We start from the raw sequence: 17320 nt of genomic DNA, 5'->3' as shown, positions 1-17320 counted from the left end.
GGGCAGGAGCCGGTCCCCGCTGTGGCGGCTGGGAACGGAGCCACAGTGGGACGCGACCCCTTGGCATCCCCCATCCAAAAAGTTGGAAATAAATCCCGTGGGAAGGTGTAAGCCCTGGCTGGGGGATGCTGAGCGCTGCCAGGGAAGGCACTGGGAATGTGGGGTGGGGGCTTATTTTCCGCTGGATCCAAGGTGGCTTTTTCACAGTGGCCAACCCAAAAAAAGATAAAACAAAAAAAGCCCCAAATCCAATTTTTTTTGAAAGAATCCCTTTTTTTCCTTATTTTGTTTAAATTTCTGCCCGCTCCCCCGCGGTCCCCTCCCCGCCCTCCCCATGGCATCTCGCTCCCGTCGCAGGCGGAGGCCGAAATTCGTCGGGTCCTGGTTTAAATCTGGCTTTAGTGAGTGAAGAGCAAAGTGATTTCTGAACGCGTGCGAGTCTGAAGCGCTTTGGGGTCCGTCAGAGAGAGGATGGAGGCTGCTGGGGTGGACAGGAGCAGGGTTAATTTTGCCTGTGCCTGGCAGAAGGTGCTGGGATGCGGTGCCGGAACGCTATAAAAAAAATAAAAATAAAAAAATAGAGAAAAGAAAGAAAGAAAGAAAAAAAAAGAAAATAGAGAGGGGGAAAAAAAAAAGGGAAAAAAAAAAGGGAAAAAAGTAGCAGCTGAGCGGAGAGTGGAGGGAGCGGGGGGCTCTCTCCCAGGGAATGCAGGGCTGGGGGTGCACCCCCTAATTTAGGGAGATGCCACCCGGGGGGGTGGGGGGTGGGGATGGGGCAGAAAAAGGAAAAAGAAACAAAAAAAAGGGGAAAAAAATTTTAAATTCTCCCAAATTGTAAATTTGGGGAGGGGATGGGGATGGGTGGTCTCGGCAGCTGCAGGGTAGAGAGGCTGGGGGCTCTGAGCATCCCGGTGGAGCCGGTGGCGGCACAGGACACTGGTCCCCGGGGAGCGGCAGTAGGGGGTTACCCTGCCGCTCGCCTGGCAATGTGAAGCTGGCGTGTTTGGGGAGGAATTATTTAATTTCTAAAAGGAAAAGGTTCTGTTTGATTTTCATTTATTTTCATTTATTTAGAATTATTTATATATTTTTAAAATTTTAAATAATTTATCTCTTTTTTTTTTTTTAGTTTTTTCTTCTTTTGATTTTTTTTTTTTTCTTTTGGGGCAAACCACCCTTCAGACCTCTTGGGCGCTGAGGGTAAAACCCTGTTGCCCACCATCGCTGGGGGGGAGCTGTCAGCAAAGGGCCTTTCCCCAGGCACCCTCCGGACACCGAGACACCGACAGCCACCCTCAGCATCCCTCCCCAGTCTCCAATTCAGCATTTGTAAGTTAAGGTATTTCCAATTTTTTTTTTTTTTTTTTTTTTTGCCCCCTTTTTAATTTGCACCCATGGACATGTGGTGTAGAGGGGTAGAGGGTTGACTTTTTTGGCCATGGCGGACCTAGCCGGGCGGCGTGGGTCTCCGTTAGATCTCGTTGTGCTCGCTGATGCCGCCAGCGATGTCGTACTCACTGGAGCGGGGCGACATGCCCAGGTACTGCTTCAGGAACTCGCTAAACCTCTTCTGGTTGTTCCACTTCCTCGCCGACTTGCGGACCCCGATGAAGCCCCCGTACCGCTTCTGCACCCCCTTGGCTGTCGGTGCCGGCCGCGAGCTGCGCATCCCCCGCGGGAAACCGCCGAGCCGTCGGGAAATGTCCTCAGGTGGCTGCGGGAAGGCGCCTGGTGCCGGTTCGACGCCTTCATCTTCGGCTTCCCGTCGCCGCAGCAGCTCGCTTACCTGCAGCGGGCTCACCGGCACTGCCGGCACCGCGCCATGCCAGGGATCGCCAGCGTCCTGCAGGTCGTGGGGCCATGGGGCGGCTCGGCTGGCGGCAGCGCACAGCTCCCAGGTGGCCCGAGGCACGGCTTCGCCTTCGCACTCCAGGATGCAGACCTGTGCGGGAAACACGGGGATGGGAGTCAGATGGGGTTTGGTCCCCCCAGGGCTGTGGGACACCAGGCAGCCCCAGCTGGTGTACCCCAAATGGCAGGTGCTCGAGCATCCCCCCACTTCCAGCCTGTCCAGTGATGCGACGTGTTGGAAGACACCCATGGAAAGGTGCTGGCAGCTCATCAGCCCTTGCCTGGCCTCATTTGGGGAGGTGTCCCCTCCCAAAACCCGTTCCTGGGCTCCCAGAGATGGTGGTGGAGATGCTGCTCAGCTTCCCTCTCTGGCCCTTCCTGCTCCTCACTGGACATACTCCACACTTCCCCATTGATGTCCATGCTTCCATCCCATCACCCTGTGCTCAGCACTGCAGGGTCCTTCAGCCGGGCTCGAGCCCCAAAAAACCCCAAAAATCACTGAGTCATGGGAGGGTGGAGGTGGTGCCTGTGGCATATGCCCATGGCATGTGCTGGTGCCTGGGCTTGTTCCTCCCTAGGGGCAAGACTTTGCTTTTCTCCTTGTTGAACTTGACGAGGTTCCCACTAGCCCATTTCTCCAGGCTAGCAAGGTTACTCCAGGTGGCAGTATGACCCTGTGGTCTACCATCCACGCCTGCCAACTCTGCATCATCCGTTCATTGCTGAGGGTGCGTCTCTCACATCATCCCGGCCATTCATGAAGACATCAAGGTCCTCCAGGTTTCAGTCCACCTCACTGCCCATTTATCTATCCCGTGCTTCAGCAGATTGTCCACAAGGATGTCATGGGAGACAATGTCAAAGCCTGATGAAAGTCAAGACAAGCTGCTTGTCTCACTGCAGAAAGCTGTCAGGTTGGTCAAGCACGATTTCCCCTTCATAAATCCATGCTGGCTGCTCCCAGTGAACTCCTTGTCCTTCATATGTTTGGAAATGCTTTGCAAGATGATGTGCTCCACCACATCCCCAAGGACTGAGGTGACGCTGACCAGCCTATAGCTTCCCAGATCCTCCTTCATGCCTTCCTCAAAGAGAGGTGTGACATCTGCCCCCTCCCAGCCCCCAGGAACCCACCCTGGTCACCAAGTCCCTTCAAAGGCCACCAAGAGCTGCCTCATCAAGAGGTGCCATCAAGCTTCCTCAGCACCCATGGGTGCATCCCTCTATGTTTGTGTCTCATCGCTTTCCAAGAGGCCTCGTCTACTAAGGCAGGACACGGACCCAGCATTGCTGTGGGGTGATAGCCCCAAGTGGGCCACTACCACCAAAACCAGCACCCAGGGGAAACCATCCAGGAGAAAACCCTAGAAGAACGAAACTAAATAAATACCCAAAGAAACCAGGGCTGGAGGGCCCAGATGGGGAGGGTTGTCTTCCTTCGTGTTGAAGCGTCTCCATCCCAGCATCACCTTCATGGCGGGCTCTTTCAAATGCCTAACACCAGCTGGGGACCCCCGTGCTGAAGTGCGTTGGCGTGTCTCATCGCTACAGGCCATCTGCAAGACTAAAACCTTTGCAAAGACGCACGTCACCATGGGTTCATTGACTTTGCCAGGTGGGAAGTGCTACAGGTCCCAACGTGGTGTCTCAGGGCTGCAGCTCGAGCACATGGCTCCACAGCAGTCAGCTATTTCCATCCCCAAGGGCGGCCAGGCTCTTCAGACAAAAAGACAAAAGAAAAATAGTTGTCCCAAAGTGAGGTGGTGACGAGGGTCTTGTAGGCTCAGACACCTAAGAGGGTCCTTGTGGAGATGCTGAGGGCATCCTGCACGGAGCCGAGATCCTGTCCTGGGGTCTCCAAGGCTTTGGCAGGATCTATGGCTGATGGGCCACTGCAGTGGCCTGTGTAGGAGATGAAAGGTGATGGATCACATGGAGGTACCAGCTGTGATGAGCACCAGCTGGTAGGCTTCAAGAGGAATCACCCCGGACATCAGGCTGAAGACAACCAGCAGTCCTACCACACATCCGCAGAGCAGCACCAGGAACATCTCAGCGGTCCTCAGCCACCCTGCTGTGTTCTCAATTCACATGGAAATGGCATCTGCCACCAGGCCAGCTCATGGTCTTTCGGGAGCCCTCAGCAAACACCAGCCAATGCTCCACCATGTCTAGTGCTGAAACTACCCGGGGCCGCTCCTTCTGACCTTCAGTTGGCATTAACGGTGTCACTGTGGGTTTGCACCATCCCTAGAGGACTCTGGGGACCAGGATGTAGGTGATTCATCCACAACTTGAAGACCAGCTCCATCAGCCAGTCCCTGCCCTGCTCTGGCAGCTGCGATGCTGGTGCAGGCATGCCTCTAACTTCAGGGGCATCTTCTATTTCTACCTCAGGAGGGCAGATGCTTTGGCCACCAAAATGGTGGGGGGGTTGTATCCAATCCCACCACGATGGTTCTGCCAGCTGAAACTGAGCCTTGAAAGTCCTCTGCTCCTGGTTCAAACCACTCTTGCTTTGAGATACAACCTTGCACGGGATCCATGAGCCACCAACCATCCATCCCATCTCCTCTCCTCCTTGCTGGCCAGGGAAGACAGAGCAAAATGCAGCTCCAGAGGCAGGACCAGGTAGGAAGGGGGGGCCCTGCAGAAGTGCTGGTGCCTTCAGACTGCAAAACAATATTTTGGGGCAAAACCAGGGCAGTTGTGCCCCAAAACTTGGGGGCAGCGACGTGCCATTGCAGAAGGCTTTGCCAGCAAGAGGGTGGCACTGGGGTGCTCCAGCATCTCCACAGATCCCTGGAAGTCTCTGGTCTCCCCTGGTTTTGTGGAAACATTTCCCAGTTCTGGGGGCTTCCTGAGCTGCTGGCTCCTTTTGGGTGGATGTCTTAACCCGCCGTGATTTATCGTCGCTAATAAATAGGCAAGAGGGCAGGGGGGAGGCGATAGGTAAACCCCCGGAGGCAGGGTGGGAATGGGGGGGAAAGAAATGCTGCTGGCCAGGGCACGGCCGTGGCTCAGAGGAGCAGGAAAAAAAGGGTTAGGGGCTGGAAAAAACCCAACCCCCCTATTCAGTAGCTCTTTCCACCCAGCGTTGGAGGCAAATCAAGGGAGCGAGAGAGGCTGCAGGGGGCCCGTTCACACAGAGCGCTGTGGCTTGCCAGCCACCTGCAGAGCTGGTCCCATCCTGCTGGGACTCAGGGTAGGATTTTGGTGGCTCCTTGGAGGATGGAGTCCCCTGGGGGGGTCCAGGGTCGGCATACGTAGGGGCAGCGAAGCTGCAAGCCGTGGGGCAGGAAAGCTGAGGTTGCTTGGGGTCTTGGGACCCTCCTTGGGCTGTCGCAGCCTTGTCCCCATCTCTCCCAGCAGCTGGTTTGGGGTCTGAATCCTCCCTCGGGACCTTCTTGTCCAATGGTGTCCCTGGGGGGTGCCCAAGGAGGAGAAACAGTGACAGCAGGTGGCACCTTCCCCTCGAGGTTTGGCATGGACCGGCCACCAAAGCCCCCCGCCAAGCCCCCAAACCCTAACCCTGGCACAGGGAGGAGGGTGCCTACCCAGTGTGACGGGATGCAGCTGGCACAGCACCCATGGATGCTACCCCCGTGGGTGCTGCCTGTGGCAGGGGACAAGCCAGCAGGCAGAGGGACTTACAAGGACGTCAAAGCTGTCCCGGTAGAGGTGGCGGTCGCAGCGCAGGCAGTCCCCCCGGCAGTCCCCCCGCACCCGGGCAAAGAGGCAGAGCAGCAGCAGGTCCCAAAGCACAGCCCTCATGGCGGCACCGGCAGCAGCTGCAGCCAGGAGAGAGAAGCTGTCAGGATGGGACCCGCACCACCGAGCCCTGCACGTGCACCGAAATGTGCCCGTTCTCAGCCTGTCTTCCCTCACCCCCCCCAGACACGCATGTTCCCAGTCCCCCTGACAAAATTATCCTTTCAGGAAAGGAGCCTGGCCGCCTCCTCATCCCCAAAACAGATCCGGTGTGTCCCAGCTTGATTTTTTCCAGGCTATCTCATGGCACAAGTCCCGGCTAGGGCTTATTTTAGCAGGTGGACGTGGTGGGGCAGCACGTCCCCAGCTGTCCCCTGAGCAGAACACTCCTTACCCAAGCATGGCTGGAGCGGGGTGAGGATGTCCTGCTCTGGTATCCCCTCCTGGCTGTTTTTAGGGTGCTGCCACCCCTGTCCCTATCTCAGCAGAAATTGCTGGGATCTGAGCCCACCTGGTGTGCAGCAGCAAAGCCAATTCCCAAAGACCTCCCTGAGTCCTGTCCAGCTTTGCTGACATCGGTGGCAGGCGGCGATTAAGTGACATGACCAAGGCCACGTGGTTCCCTCCCAATTCCTGGAGATTTCGCTTGATGCATCCCCATGGCCATCTGCAAACAGGAGGGCTGGTCCTCCTGACCCACCCCTCACGCTCATCCTGCCGAGAAAAGGGATCTGACATCCCCGTGGTCCTTGGGAGCAGGTCCCAGTGCTGCATGGCACCAGGTTTATAAGCCAGCGAGGAGACGAGATGGAGGCGGTGGAGAGGAGCAGGATGAGGATGTGAAGGTTGGTGCTATCCTTGGTGGCACCAAGGTCCCTCCATGCCAGAGCAGCACCCAGAAAACCCTGTACCAGGATGCTCAGAGGGGAGGAAGACCTCGGTGATGGTGACTTTGCAGCCCGTGTGTTGCTCCAACAGCATTTCAAGCTGCTTTTGGTGTGGGGTTGAGCACCTGGCCAGGGGGTCCCACCCCACCAAGGCAGGGGCTACCACTGCTCCTTGCAACGGAGGCAGAGCATCCACCCAGGTCCCTGACAGGCACCATGGTCACCTTTCATCCCTGCCAGCCAGGCAGTGACACAGAGCCTGACGGCTCCCAGTTGTCATTTGCTGGAGGGTACAGGGGGAAGCTGATAAGAGCTGGAATTAAGGCTTAATCTTCATCGAGTCTCATTAAAACTGGCTGGCAGTGTGAGTCAGAGGCTTGGCAGAAAGCTCCTGGGAGAGGGCAACACCCAACACCCCCCCCCCCCCCCCCCCCCGAAAAATCACTCAGCCCCAAAATGGGGTTCGGTGGAGGCAGGAAGGGGGCTGCAACCCACCCCATAGCCCTGTTCCCATGTCCCCAAGAGACATCAAGTCCAGTGTCCTGGGAAAAGCAGGTCACATCTGGCTGCAGAGGAGGCTCCGAGATTACGGCTCGGCTTTTCTTCCTGGTTAATTAAAAGATGCTATCGGGCAGGCGGGATGCGGTACCCTGCCAGCATCACTGGCAGGGGCAGGGGTGGGAAAGAAGGAAACAACCCCCGCTTTGCGCATCAGTGCCCCCCCCCCCCCCCCCCCCCAATTAAATCAGCCCTTTTAAAGGGCAGGACCGTGTGCGGTGGATTTTTCTCTTGTTTCTGCACTGGGGTGCCGGGGGGGTGGGGTGGCAGGGATGTGGGGGTGTGACAGCATGAAGCCCCCTTCTGAGTTTCACAGCCACAGCCACACAAGAAAAAAGAGGGATGCCTTTTTTCCCATTTTTCCCCTTTCCCCCCCCCCCCCCTTTCCCTATTTTTCCCCATTCTTTCCTTTTTAAAAAAAAATTCCCCATTTTTTCCTCTGTGAAAACTGAACCTGGACTCTTTTTCCCAAGGGGTGCACTGGCCAGTCCCACTGCCCCCACATCTGGGGCTGCCATTGACCCTGGCCAAGGATATGACAGCCCCAGTGTCATCCCATAGCCACCCCCGTGGCTCCCCAGACACTGGGGCTGCTCCTGGGCGTGAACCTTCCTCTTCCTCCCTAAAAACTAAACCTCTCCCTCCCAGGGGTGGGCTGTCAGGGTACGGCCGCTCCATCCCACAAACCAGCTCTGGGACCCCCTGCTGCTATGGGCTGCCCCACAGGTGCATCCTCAGTTTTCAATCCAGTTGAATCACCCTCCTTATATATTTGGGGGAAAAAAAAAATCCAGCCTGGGGTTCATATCACGGTGAGGTCTGGTTATCCATCAGGACAAGTGGCTTTTATTGATTGCTCCAGGTGGAATGGTGTGGGGGACGCAGCCATATAAAAGGGCTGATTCGGTGGGCAGCAGGAAGGACGTGTGACACGAATAACCCGAGGAGAAGAGGTGGAAGGGGAAGCAGGTGCTTGCTGAGATGGGTTTTGTTCGCTTGATTTGATGCGATTTGGGTTGGGAGCTCACCAGCAGTGCCAGGGAGATGCTCCCTGCCTCTCCCCAGGGATACTCCATTCCCTTTTCCCACGGGAGATGTGAACAGCAAGGATTATCGCAGCAGTGGGATCACCATCCTTCCCCCAACACCTTCGCAAGGGTTTAAACGCAGTGATGCTCTCACTTTCCTGGGTCAGGATCAGTCCCACCTCGTGAGGAGCACACTGAGGAGCTCCTGGCTTCCCATGCCCGCAGCAAAACCTGCCCAAATTAATTTTTTCCCTGCAAATTCCCACACTGCCCAAAGCCAAGGCCTGATCCAGAGGGCAAGAGCCATGCGGCCGGGCAGGATCCGGCCCTGCCGGGAGCCAGCATTGAAGGAGTCAAAGCTTTTTCCAGTTGAAAAAGCGCAATATTGCCCAACAGTGTCCCCCACTGGCACCGGCTACGATGCTTCCCCGGCTCCCCCAAACCCTGGCTTGTGCCAGCAGCGTTTGGGGGGATTTTAGGGAGAACTGGAGGGATCTGGGGGGAGGGGGGGGAGGGGGGGAGAGGAGAGGGGGGTGGTTTGGCTGCAGATGCCCAGTGCTCGCCAGAAAAATAAGCATTTCTTTTTGTCGATCCCCCCTCAATCAGGTAATTGGCCATAATTGGCCAAAATTAGGCGCCGCGGCGTGACTATAAACACAGATGTGGGCTGGAGAGGCTGAGAAAGGCTGTTTAGAGGTAAAAAAGCTCGGGAAGAACATTTCTCCCCACATCCCCATGTCTCAGCCATTCATTCCTGCTTTTCAAGGGGGACTAAAATTATCAAAGCAACACCCACCCCCTCCCAATTTTCCTCCTTTTTGTGCCTTTTGGGAGGGAAAACGGGATTTATCACAAGCCAGGCGTCTCCTGGAGCATCCCACAGTGGCCCTGGAGAAGACCTGGCTAAAGGAAAAAGGGGGAGAAATACTGAATGGGGAAAGCCGTTGTCCGGTGACTCCTAAAAAATTCCACTAAAAAATTCTACCCATGCCGGAGGATCCCGCCGTCGCCCCGTGGGCTCCCCCCGGGCTTTGGGCAGGCCGCCTGCACTGACTCTTGTTGTGTCCCTCCGGCTCCACTCCGGTTGAATTTGGGGCTGGATGGTGAAGCTGAAACTTTTCCTCTCTTGGGACAGAGGGGATGGATTTCTCCCTCCGGGAAGATATTTTATTTAACCCTTAGCAGGGAGGGGAATATCTATCTGTGAATCGAAGTGGGGTGGACCATCCTCAGACTAAATAAAACCAGCCAAGCCCCCCCAGGATGGGAAAATTAAAGCAGATTTCCTACCTGCGGGTGTGCTGTCGGCTGCCGGCTCCTCTGATCTGTGACTTCTCCAGTGCCTGTGCCACGGTGGTATATATAGACGGTGTATACACGCATCCCCACACCTCCCTCCCCGAACACGTGCGTCGCTGAGCCCACCCCCGGGGGCTGCCGGTGGAGGGATGCGCCAGCCGGCAGCTGGGGACCGGGGATGTGCATCCTTCCCCCCCTCCTGCATCCCTCAGCCCTTTTTCCTCCTCCCTAAATCTGGGGGGGCAGCCCTGAAAGAGACGAAGGATGCTGGCCTCGTGGTTATCCAAACGGGCGGTGTCTCCAAGCATCCCAGGGGTGGTGGGGCTGGGATGGAGGCTGGGGGGGGGTCCTAGTGTGCCCTGGTCCAGACCTCCGGGGGTTACAAGGACCCGAAGGCACCCACAGCCAGGTGAGCCCCAAAATCACCCCCCACACCCCCCGGACAGCCCCCAGCCATTCCCAGGGGGGTCTTTCCCCTGCCTTAGACCCTGAGAAGAGGCAAAGGGGGGGGTCCCCAACCCCATTACCAACCCGCTCCAGCACGGCTGCAGCAACACCGCATGTGCGGCTACCAAGCATGTCGCGCATCGATGGCAAGCGCGCGGGTGGGAATAATTGATTCCAGGCTCCGCAGATGATGCCGGGGGTGGGGGGGGAGAGCAGAAAATTCCAACTTTACATTTCACGGATGATGGAAACACCCGGTGAGCCAGATGCAGCCGCGTGCCAGCACCTTGCGAGGCAGAGAGACGGATTTGGCCGCTTGGCATCGGGGATAAGTGCTGCCTTTCGTTTGGAAAGGCCAAATCGGTCCCGACCTTCAATGGTTTCTTCTGCAAACCAGCATCACCCCGTTTTTCCCCCCATTCCAGTGACCTGCAGTGATAACGCTCATCCCTGCTAGCGCCGATGCAGAGCCAGGACCCCCCAGCATCTCTCCCTGCCCCACCTTGGCAATTAAATAATAAAATCTGCCGTGGCGCTGCGATCCTATCTTGGTAATTTCTTGTAACGACTCCCTAGGAAGGGCTGGAGATGGGAGTGAAACGCCTTTCAGTTCAGCTACGGCTATTAAATAGTTGCATTAATGCCCCCGGGTGAGACCTCAGATGCGTCGGTGCTTGGGCAAGCATAAAAGAAATGGAGAAATTGATGAAAATGCCAAAAAGTGGTGAAAGGGCATCGCAGGAGTGGTGGGAGGGGACCTGCCCTGTTCTGGGGGCAAGGTGCAAGCCTGGATTTTGGGTTTTTTAGGGGAACATAGGGCTGGTGAGCAATGGCGTGCTGGCCCCACGGGCAGCCTGGGGCAAAGCCACTCCCCATCACGCTCCCAGGCGAGTGCTGGAGATAGGGGATGCTGATTTTTGTGTTTTATATATATATATATATATATATAATATATATATAATATTTATTTTTTTATATTTTAAAATATATTATATACGTATTTTATATATCTTGCTTCAGTCTTTCCTTAACCACTTTGTTTTTCATTAAGGACGTATTCCCTGGCTCTTGCGCAGAACAGAGCAGCAGCCGAGCTGGGGTGAGAAGGCTTCATGCTTCTTTTGTCCTCTCCCGGGGTAATTTGACAAGCTCTCGGGGCTGCCATTCACTCTGCAGCCCCTCAAAATGCTCCTTTCTTGGCATTTATTGAAGCGCCATAGCCTTTTCTCCCTTAAACTGATGGAAGGGATTTGCCTCCCAGGCCGGTAATGCTGCTGCTGTTGAGCTGCCAAGAGCAGGAGGCAGCAAATGACATCGGGGTGACTTCGTTTACTGTCTAGCTAATTGACAGAGGTGTGTGTGTGGGTGATTGACAGCCAACACGCCCAAACCCAGCATGCTAAGGGGGAGAAATACCCATTTTTGTGGTGTTTCCAGGTTTTTCTGGGTCCATGTGGGTACCAGCAGCCAAATTTCCCCAGCAGAAATGGAGAGGGAATGTGTTTGGGAACTGGGGATGATTCATTCATAAAATTAGGATAGAAAATGCAGATATATATCTTTTTTTTAAGGTTTTGGGGCATTTATGTTTCAAAGTTGGGTCCAACCGAGCTTGCTCCTCTGCAGTTCGGGGCGAGCAGGAGGGTGGGGGAGAGCATCCCGGGTGAGGGTGAGCAGGAGGATTCAAAGTGACAGGCAATTAACAGCGAAAAACGACAATCCTTTTCAGAAAGAAGGCATAAAGCAGATGGGATCTGGTGCAAGGAGAACATGGAGAGGACTCCAAAGCTGCCTGGAGGACAGAGGAGTGGGAAAACTCAGCAGCTGGGAAGTTGTGTTGTTCCCCTGGTCCCATGGATCCTTTCACTGTCATGGCTGGAGGGGATGAGGACATACCCAAGCCTGTGTGATGCCTCCCATGTTCACTTTTGGATGCTGCCTGATTATTTTCCTGATCAACTGCGGGTGTTTATAGGGCAGCCATCCCCTCCATCAAGAAAAACACACCCCAAGCATCACCTCCTCTTCCAGCCCCTGCTTGGGTACCACCACCCAGGAACAACCTCCTTGAGCATCACCTCCTCTCCTGGCCCCTGCTTGGGTACCACCTCCCAGGAACAACCCCCTTGAGCATCACCTCCTCTCCTGGCCCCTGCTTGCGTACCACCACCCGGGAACAACCCCCCCCAAGCATCACCTCCTCTCCTGGCCCCTGCTTGGGTACCACCACCCAGGAACAACCTCCTCGAGCATCACTTCCTCTCCTGGCCCCTGCTTGGGTACCACCACCTGGGAACAACCACCCCTGAGCATCACCTCCTCTCCCAGCCCCTGCTTGGGTACCACCACCTGGGAACAACCGCCCCTGAGCATCACCTCCTCTCCCAGCCCCTGCTTGGGTACCACCGTCCAGGAACAACCCTCCCTGAGCATCACCTCCTCTCCTGGCCCGTGCTCAGGTATCATCTCCCAGGAGATGATTTTCCCGGAGCTTTTCAAGAATCAGGTGCTTGGTGCCAGGGTCACATCCTGCTCACGGGCAGCCTCAGGGATATGCTTTAACAAGATGAAGCAGCAGTGTAAAGGGCTTCATTGCCCCCGAATTGGGGTTGATAAACACTGACAGCGAGGTTCAGACCAGTGCTGCTGTTTTACTCCCGTTGGTAATGATGGAGGACTTTGAGCTCTGCCCCAGCAGGGTGAGGATGAGTGTGATGAAGGCTCAAGCCATTTCTGTGCCCCTGCAAGAAGCTTGGGGCTGGGCAGGGGAGCAGGGCCAGCACACCACCTCTCCTTGCCGAGCTGGGGTATGCCCGGGCACCAAGAACCACAGCCAGATGGGTCCTGCTGGGTGGCAAGCGAAGGGCTCGCCAGGCATGACAGGAGCCCGTCTACAATCTTCACTGCCAATAAACCTTAACCCAGGTGCTGAGCTCCAGGCCACTCGTGGGGACCGCTGGCAGCAATGCTGAGGATGCTGAGGGTTGCCTGGAGACCTGCCTGCACTCAGTGGGAGGAGGATGCTCTGAGCAGGGGTGTGGGCAGGCAGTGAACCCCAATTTGAAATGCGAGGTGGGGAAAGCAGCTCTTCCAGAAGCTGTGGGGATGCGGAGGGGCTGGGGGGGGGGTGTGGGGTGTACCCTCTGGCTCCATCTCTGTTGCGGTGATGGGTGCCGTGGGTAATATTACAGCTGGGCTGGAGCCGATTCGATGCACTGGGTGGGAAAATAAACAACTTGTCACTCCGGTTAGTTTTCCATTACTTTAGTCCATTGGATGAGCTCAGGAAAGGAGCATCAGGAGGACGTGATGGGGCAGAAACCATCCTCTGCTAGGATGCAGCTCTTCACAGGCAAAGCAGCACGTAACCCGCTGCCTGATCTCCACGTAACATGAGTGACTGTGGCTTCACTGCTGGGTCTACCAGCAGGTCCTGGCTGGAAGGAGACAGAAGTCAAAAATGAAAGATTTGAGAGACTGGGAGAAATGTTAAGAAAAAACATGACAGGGAGGGGAGAGCAATCCCTTCCTGCACTTTGCATCGAGCAGGAAAGCAGGTTTTATATTCTTCCAAGGGAAGAGGGACTAGAGCCATTCAGCTTGAGGCAACATCTGAGAAGACCATAACTTCTGCGTGGTGCCCTACATCCTTGCTGCTGGGAAGGGCCAGTTTGGACACAGGAGCTCCATTTTGTGTTGGGAAAGGGAGATTTTACCACCAAGGCACAAGGGATGAGGCTGCTCCTCTCTGCACAGCCTCGGGGTTTCATCCTTGGAGATGCTGAAACTATGTCTGGATGGGCGCTGAGCAGCATGACCTGCTTTGAGGTTGGCCCTGCTTTGAGTAGGGTTGGGACCAAAGCCCTCAAGAGGTCCATCCCACCTTCCTGGGACTTTCTGACCCAAGGGGAATGAAAGGTAGCAGAGACCCAAAATGGGCCAGAAGGACCTTTATTAAAAATAATAAAGGGGTGGGTATTTCACCCCCCTGCCTGGAGTCACAGAATGTGGCCATCTCTACCCATCTCCACCATCTACACCTTCATCTCCATCCTTTTCCATCTCCATCTCCACCCATCTCCACCTCTGAACCAGTCCTGGTGGGAATGGGACAGCTTTCAGGGAGCAGCAGTAGTTGAGGCGCATCTCTGGCCCACAGCAAGATGACGGAGGGCATCTGTCCTGGTGTTTTTTGAATTAATTTGTGGGACCAAACTGCCCTGACCAGATCAGAAAGCTTCCACTGGCACCCACTTTGCTTGTAAGTGGACCTGGACCCCCCACCCTTCCTCCAGTGTTGGTTTTGGGGGTCCTGTCACATCAACTCTATCCAAAGAGCAAAGATGGGTGATGTCTTTTCTTCAAACATCTCCAAATTCGCCATTCAAGGTGATTTTTACCCCAAAAGCTCTTTGTGCCAGCATGTTGGACCATCCTCCTAGTTACGCCAGGCTGGGGCACACCATCCACAAACGTCCCCATGGCTCTGCCCTCCTCAGCTCTGTTCTGCCATGGATCACACCATGGGTTAGCTGCCACCACCATCACCACGTACCCACCTGGGTGGGCACCCACAAAAAAGAACCCGGCCGGACAACAGCCTGCAGCCTTCTCCAAGCAGAACCATGAACATATTCCCTCAAGAAATAAAACCAAGAGGAGATATCACCACCAATGCCAGACCTCTGCCACTTGATGCTCAGCTGCTGTGAGCGGTGGGGGCTCGGCGAGGCCCCACCAAGTGTTTGTGTCATCTCATTGGAAATTGCAGCTTTATTGAGAGCCTGATCGTGCCCATTTCGCTGCCACTCAAACCCTTCCGCAGCCACTCATCAGCACGAGAGCGGGGAGCGACAAGGCTTTGCTGAAGATAGCCTGTCCTTTCACAACTTGCCTCTCACTGATGAATTAAGGCCATCGAGGTGATGGTGCTGCCTGAGGGCCAGGAGAATATCTGAATTTCAGAAGTGCCTGAAAGCCTTTACCCCTCTCCGCTCATCACCCACGGAGCCACAGCTGGAGCATCCCATGGGATGCTGGGATCCAAGCAGCAGCGCAGGGACCAGGACCCCCCATGGATAGTTGGAGGTTGGAGGATGGGACATTGGAGGAGCTGTTAAAAAGGGCTGTGGAGCAGGTTTTTGTTCAAATGGAGGGGGAAGATGGTAGATTTGACCACAAATATGCTCCAACATATGGTGTATCATCCCTTCTAGGTCCCCTCTGCACTGTGGGGGGGTGGTCTCATTGGAGGTGGGCTTGATCCTGGTGTGGAAACATCACCTTATTAGCACCAAGGCTGATTTTTTTGAGGTAAAGCTCTTGACTTCAGGCCAATCCCAAAAATAATTTCAGGGCAGAGAAAGAGCTTTGTAGGAGAAAGATTTTAACCCATGACATGGGAGGCTTGGGCAGGTCCATATACAGGTACATGGGTTCAGGGGTCCAAACAGTGTCTTGGGACCAGCTGAAAAATCACTGGCTGAGGCTCCCTGCCCCCCAAAGCATCTGGGAATGATGCTGCCGTTACTCCCCAGTTGTTATATTTATGTTCAACCCCTGGGGCCAGCAGTTGAAAGATGGGAAGGATGATGTTTAAACCATCTACTCACTTCTTGCTTTGGGGCCACGGCACCCCCACGTCTCCTTCTTCCCACCAAAAAAAAAAATGTTCCCTGGGGAAAAAAATCTGCTCAGCTCAGCCCTGTCTGATGGATGGTGTCAGGGACGGGCTGGCGAGAAACCAGATTGAAACCGGTGACTCATTTCCCACTGGCGGCTATTTCGGGGGGGGAAGAGCAGCCCCCACTCCCCCCCCCCCCCCCAACTCCAGCATCCATCAGGTGGTCAGAAAGTCCCCGCGGCCACCTCTGATGCCCACTGTGCTACCGCGGGGCAAACAAATGAGTTTTCACCCTAATTGGATCTTTTCCTCTCTCTTTTCTTGCATCCCCACCCCTTGCCAGCCTCTGTCGGATGCAAGGTGAGGATGCAGCTTCATCCCTGCCAGTACCCGGACCCCCTGTTCCCCCACCCCCAGCTGTTGATGGGTGACATTTGGCTGCAAGGTAGCAGCTTCACCCTGGGAGGGGAGATAATTAGTAATTAGCATCCCTAGGAGGTTGCCATCACTTATAGATACTGCCGTGTCTATAGGTGTGGAGACAGAGCCAATACCAACCCAAAAATACCAGCCAGCGCAGATGCCCTGGGAGGGGGGAGGTGTCTGTGAGGTGTATTGGGGCAGGATTTGGGTTCCGAGGGGCCAATGATCCCATCTGGGAGCAGAGGATGGCTCTGAGCCCAAAGCACTGGCACACATCCATCCCTGCGCAGCCCCGAATGCTTGTGGTGCCTCTGGGCTCGTGGTGGGGAAAAAGAGCTTGAAGTTTAATAAAATAGCTTCAGCGATCAATTAAAAAAGAAAAACAACACCCAAAAAACCTATAAGGGATTTCTTTGCTCAGTAGCAACTAAATTTCCTCCTGCCCATCAGTCCCGCCCAGCCCTGCACCCTCCACTCGCCCCATTGCTCCCAGTGCGGGTCCCAGCACCCTCCCAGCAAGGAGCCTGGGCTGGTACCTGTTGAACCACGATGCACCAAAAAAATAACCCCCAAACCCCAGCATTTAGTGCCTTGCGGAAAAAAACCCTGCTACATCACCGTCGTCTTTAGCACATAAAACCTCTGAGTCACCAGAGGAATGTGCAGCGCTTTTTAATAGAGTCCAAACTGTCCCAGCAGGCCTGATGTTTAATATTACGGGCTGTGATTTATTTTATCTTTATTTATTTAGATTGCTCCATTGAAATATTCCTACTGAACACCCACAACAGGTGGGATGATGCTTTTGTAGGAGTGAAGGGGAGCCGGTTCTGGACGCAGCACGGGCGAGGAAGGACAGCCCGACTGCACCACTGGTCCTTTTGATGCTCAATTATGTTTTTTAACCCAAATGCAAAAATAATGATTTTTCCTGAGAGTAGGAGTGGGTTTATGGGTGATGCTGGGCGAGGGGTGGGAAGGATGGGCTGGTCCCTGCAGGAGGGATGGGGAAAGAGGCAGCTGGGTGCGGACGTGCTAGAGGTCTAGGAAAGTTTGCCCAGGCAGAAAAGTTGCAAAGAAAATGACTCTTTTCCAGGATAAAATACGGAAACGCAGTGAGCAGATGGGTGGCTGGAAGGGGAGAGGCAGAGGAATGAGCCGCCAGCTCCTTGCTGCGGGACATGGCGGCAGCTGAAGGATGCTGCCGTGATAATAAGGGAATAAAAGTCCAGCAGAAGCAATTAAAGCCCTCCATGCCGGCTGGCCATGGCCATGGCCACGTGGGCTGGGGAGGCAGCAGCGTGGTACCCCACATCCCGCTGGGCGCATCCTCCCTGGCACCTCCACCTGGAGCCAGGATTGGGGACTGAAGTGCTCCGGGAAGGGGTGGTACGGCATCCCGGGCTCCGGCTCCTTGTTTTTAGGATGGAGGGAAATATTTTGGACGGATGCTGTGGGTTTAGCTTTATATGGGGGGTGGGGGCAGCCGT

The 17320-nt window shown here is 55.2% G+C and overlaps 1 protein-coding gene across 2 annotated transcripts; it reads right to left on the bottom strand.

The window, feature by feature from the left end:
* Positions 1–342: 342 nt before the first annotated feature.
* PNOC (prepronociceptin) lies at positions 343–5639 on the bottom strand. 2 transcript variants are annotated; one of them, XM_040599078.1, is made up of 3 exons: positions 5509–5639; positions 1519–1942; positions 343–552 (listed from the first exon to the last, which is right to left on the bottom strand). In XM_040599078.1, exons 1-3 carry the CDS (start codon positions 5626–5628, stop codon positions 503–505), a joined length of 594 nt encoding a protein of 197 aa, XP_040455012.1. In that variant the 5' UTR covers positions 5629–5639; the 3' UTR covers positions 343–502. The 2 variants fall into 2 exon arrangements, with proteins under 2 accessions (XP_040455012.1, XP_040455013.1); XM_040599079.1 differs by lacking the exon at positions 343–552 and having other exon boundaries at positions 1158–1942.
* Positions 5640–17320: the final 11681 nt, after the last annotated feature.

Source organism: Falco naumanni, chromosome 6, assembly GCF_017639655.2.
Source record: "Falco naumanni isolate bFalNau1 chromosome 6, bFalNau1.pat, whole genome shotgun sequence".
NCBI lineage: Eukaryota > Metazoa > Chordata > Aves > Falconiformes > Falconidae > Falco > Falco naumanni.
Note: the sequence above shows the minus strand (reverse complement) of the source record. Positions and strands in the feature narration are given on the sequence as shown.